The 2,505-nt window shown below is 31.3% G+C and overlaps 1 protein-coding gene across 1 annotated transcript; it reads right to left on the reverse strand.

The window, feature by feature from the left end:
- Positions 1-1,117: 1,117 nt before the first annotated feature.
- LOC102671665 (protein singles bar) lies at positions 1,118-2,505 on the reverse strand. The gene is made up of 4 exons (XM_006616384.2): positions 1,881-2,505; positions 1,633-1,815; positions 1,410-1,550; positions 1,118-1,328 (listed from the first exon to the last, which is right to left on the reverse strand). Exons 1-4 carry the CDS (start codon positions 2,031-2,033, stop codon positions 1,251-1,253), a joined length of 555 nt encoding a protein of 184 aa, XP_006616447.1. The 5' UTR covers positions 2,034-2,505; the 3' UTR covers positions 1,118-1,250.

The raw sequence follows: 2,505 nt of genomic DNA on the forward strand, positions 1-2,505 counted from the left end.
AAATGACGTCAAATTCTCGGAATCGCCAAAATTCCTGGAAATGAGTTCGAATTCGTAGAATTTAAAAATTCCTGGAACTGACGACCAATTCTTGGAAGTTTCCTACTGAATTTCGAACGAACGAAACTTTTGACTAAAAATTCGATTTTGTTTTAGAAGAACATGATATGATCATAGGTCGAAAAATTTTTCTAGGTATTTGTTCGGCAATTCTTGAAAATAAGATCAAATTCCCTGAGAATGGCATCTATTTTTTAGAATTTCTAAAATTCGTAGTCATTAAATTTTTGGCAAATAGTATTGATGGGACAAAATTTTTTCCATTTTTTTAGTTTTCTTTTAAAGGATTATAATAATTAATAAATTTACGTTCTGAATGTTTTTTCTTTTTACTATATTCTATATCTAATATTAATATCTTGGTTTTTTCTATTAAAAAAATATAATTTGACAAGTGGTATACATCATTATATTTTTATAATGATGTATTTATTAATAGAAATATTTTTTAATATTTTTTAAACTGTACTAATTCTTATCTTTACCTTTCTTACTTCTATACTTGTTCCTATTTTTTATTTATCTTACCTATCAGTTATCTATCTATTATATTATTTTCAAAATCTACTCATTTTCTTAATAGTTTTAATCCTAATATAATAAAAATATGTGGAAAGGATGTGTAGGATATGTGTAGGATAAATATTCGTATTTAGAACTTAAAATGATTTTAACATATCTGTATTCTTTTTTTCTATATATAGTATATGTAGATTTCAAGTTTATGTATGTAAGATATGCAGAGAATTTAGATATGTTAAAATCTTTTCAAGCTCTAGCGAATATTAAAAATATAAAACCAAAAAGTGTTTCTTTTTATTATATTTATTTTTATTAAAATAATTACAAATAATGATACTTAAATGTGAATAAAATAGTCGATTGATACATTTTGTTTGTTACATATAATTTGGAATGCTGGAGTGCACATTAAATATAAATAATAATTATTAATTAATAATATTTCCAATTGTGAATTCAAAATATAAATATATATTTTTTTTAAATTATTCGTTTCATTCCAATTGATTATAAACTGTATAACACAAATCAATTTTTAAAAAAATTTCGAATATAATTCGAAGGATATACGATTGGTATTATTTTACTCACTTTATATATTGTATTTGAGCCTTGATTCGATGACGAATCGTGTGACATTTTTATACGTACTTCGTTCCCCCTGAAATTCATCTTCCGGTCCTGTAATGGGTGTAAGAGAAATATGCGTCTGCCCCATGCAGTATTCCAACAAAGCCACTCATAATCTGTAAAGATACAATGATGTTTCGAGAAATGATTGTAATACAGAAAGTAAATTATAAATAATATAAAATAAGCGCACGTACGTAAGCAGCTGTCATTGCAGGATAAACATCGAATCCTGGCCTTATATAATATTCTGGAAGAAGGAATATCTTGGTAGAAAATGCCAAATAAGAAGCCGAGCTTAAATAAAGAAAAGAAGCTAAAGAGTTGAACATCAGCTCCTAGAAAAAAAGAAAACATAAATTATAATTAATCGATTCATTATACAACGATAATCACTTAAATAATATAATTTCAACATACAAACAGCGATGATTTGATTAACCTGTACGATTTTTCGGATATGATATAACAGGCAAGTAATACAGCTGATGTTAAGAAACAAGCGGAAGAAGTGGTCAAAGATCCTTCGAAAGCCGAGCCAATCGTCGTACTGTACCTCAGACCGTAATTAATTAACAAACTCTGTATTAAACCGCTAATAATCTGAAGAAAAATGTGTTTAATTGATTATCATATTTTGAACGTATAATTATGATCGAAAGGATTACCGTTTCGCAGAGTTTTAGGACACCAGGCAATGTTTTTAAAAATTCCAGATGTATACACGTGCAACATCTGCAAAAGCAACATTCGACACCTCCAGCGGCATGCGTGCCTGTAGAGGACATCCGGATCACGGGGCCAGTTCCGTTTTTAACCATGATATCGTTCGTCGACTCGACAACTCAACGATCTTTGTTTCCACGTGCTATTCGTTGCCAAAACGTACGTAGGATGCCACGATTGATAGAATCATTAAAACCGTCTCGTGTACACCCAGACTCTTGATTCACCCTAATTGGTTAAACGGCGATTAATTCGCATCGTTACAAGGCAGAGGATGAATCGACTCGATGATCCATTACACGCTTCAACCTGTCGAGATTGTCGCTTAATCGATAAATATATTAAACGAGAAGGAAGAGAACGTCTCTTCGAGAGAACCACATCCACGAGCACTTTGAAACGAACTGAGGGTGTTTTCTCTTGTGCCGATGCAGAATGTTTTAAATGTCGTTGCACCCCCTGCGTCGTGCTCGACACAAGGGATACAGATGTCTATTTCTGGCACGCGCCGCGCCGAAATATGTAGCCGACCATCTCCACTGTCGATGCGAGAAAAAAGTGATTATG

This window comes from Apis dorsata, unplaced genomic scaffold (genome assembly GCF_000469605.1).
Source record: "Apis dorsata unplaced genomic scaffold, Apis dorsata 1.3 scaffold_263, whole genome shotgun sequence".
Lineage (NCBI taxonomy): Eukaryota > Metazoa > Arthropoda > Insecta > Hymenoptera > Apidae > Apis > Apis dorsata.

Bases quoted from the DNA above. Each gene is read 5' to 3' on its own strand.
- LOC102671665 (XM_006616384.2), bottom strand. From the start codon at position 2,033: ATGGTTAAAAACGGAACTGGCCCCGTGATCCGGATGTCCTCTACAGGC. The intron at 1,816-1,880 runs GTAATCCTTTCG...ATTTTTCTTCAG, and splicing joins TCCTAAAACTCTGCGAAACG to ATTATTAGCGGTTTAATACA. The intron at 1,551-1,632 runs GTATGTTGAAAT...CTTTTTTTCTAG, and splicing joins TAATCAAATCATCGCTGTTT to GAGCTGATGTTCAACTCTTT.